Below are 1,254 nucleotides of genomic sequence, written 5' to 3'. Positions count from 1 at the left end.
CTCACTCCCCGTGTTGGAGCTGCAGGGATGAGCTGGGATAATCCCAGGGATCACTGTCGGGAGATCCATGCTGGAGTGCCAGGAGAGCTCAGCGGTTCCTGCTCTGTGTGGGGATCCCACGGAGCTCCCCCTGCTCCAAGTTTTATCCAGGGCTGCTGCAGAAGGAGCAGCCCTTGGCTCCCCGAGATCCCTGGGCCCTGTTTTTGGTGAAACAAAAGCCATCGGTGGCAGAGATGGCTCCAGGCACAGCAGGAGGGGAGGCTGATGGTGTGGGATGGAGTTGGCCCTGGCAGCCGAGCTGTTTGTCCTCTGAGAAATCGGGATGAGCGGTGTGGGAACGCTGCTCTTGCCAGCTGTGAGGGCTGTGCAGGGCAGGGGGCTTCGCTGGCCGCTCCTGACGGATGTGCCCACAGGCAGGTAGCCACATCCAGACGCTGATGGGATCGCAGAGCCTGCAGCACCGGAGCCGGGAGCAGCAGTACGAGGGCAGCATGAACAAGGTCACCATCCAGCAGTACCAGCCACCCCTGCCCATCCAGATCCCGTCATCCCAGAGCTCCCGGGCCCCCCAGCCCCAGCGGTGCCTCATCCAGACCAAGGGCCAGCGCAGCACGGACGCCTACCAGGAGCAGGTGAGCCACGGGAACAACAACATTCCCAGCTTTCCCAAAGTGTCCACGGGAACCTCAGGCAGGACTGGGACAGCTGAGCCAGGCAGCCCAGGGGAGCTGGGACTGGGGGAGCTCTGCTTGGACTGGGAGAGCTCTGGCTGGGCTGGGAGAGCTCTGGCTGGGCTGGAGGAGCTCTGGCTGGGCTGGAGGAGCTCTGGCTGGGCTGGGAGAGCTCTGGCTGGACTGGGAGAGCTCTGGCTGGGCTGGAGGAGCTCTGGTTGGATTGGGAGAGCTCTGGCTGGGCTGGGAGAGCTCTGGCTGGACTGGGAGAGCTCTGGCTGGGCTGGAGGAGCTCTGGCTGGGCTGGGAGGGCTCTGGTTGGATTGGGAAAGTTCTGGCTGGACTGGGAGGGCTCTGGTTGGACTAGAGGAGCTCTGGTTGGATTGGGAGAGCTCTGGTTGGATTGGGAGAGCTCTGGCTGGGCTGGAGGAGCTCTGGCTGGACTGGAGGAGCTCTGGTTGGACTGGGAGAGCTCTGGCTGGGCTGGAGGAGCTCTGGTTGGACTGGGAGAGCTCTGGCTGGGCTGGAGGAGCTCTGGCTGGGCTGGAGGAGCTCTGGTTGGACTGGGAGAGCTCTGGTTGGA

At 63.9% G+C, this 1,254-nt stretch overlaps 1 protein-coding gene across 1 annotated transcript in view; it reads left to right on the top strand.

The window, feature by feature from the left end:
* The window catches only part of LRRC7 (leucine rich repeat containing 7), a 57,472-nt gene that overhangs the window by 52,049 nt on the left and 4,169 nt on the right, over positions 1–1,254 (top strand). The window contains exon 18 of the mRNA XM_033516256.1: positions 414–632. Within this exon, the coding sequence (XP_033372147.1) occupies positions 414–632 (219 nt within the window). The remainder of the gene's footprint in view (positions 1–413; positions 633–1,254) is intronic.

Source organism: Parus major, chromosome 8 (genome assembly GCF_001522545.3).
Source record: "Parus major isolate Abel chromosome 8, Parus_major1.1, whole genome shotgun sequence".
NCBI classification, from domain to species: domain Eukaryota; kingdom Metazoa; phylum Chordata; class Aves; order Passeriformes; family Paridae; genus Parus; species Parus major.
This window is presented reverse-complemented; position numbering and strand designations above follow the sequence as displayed.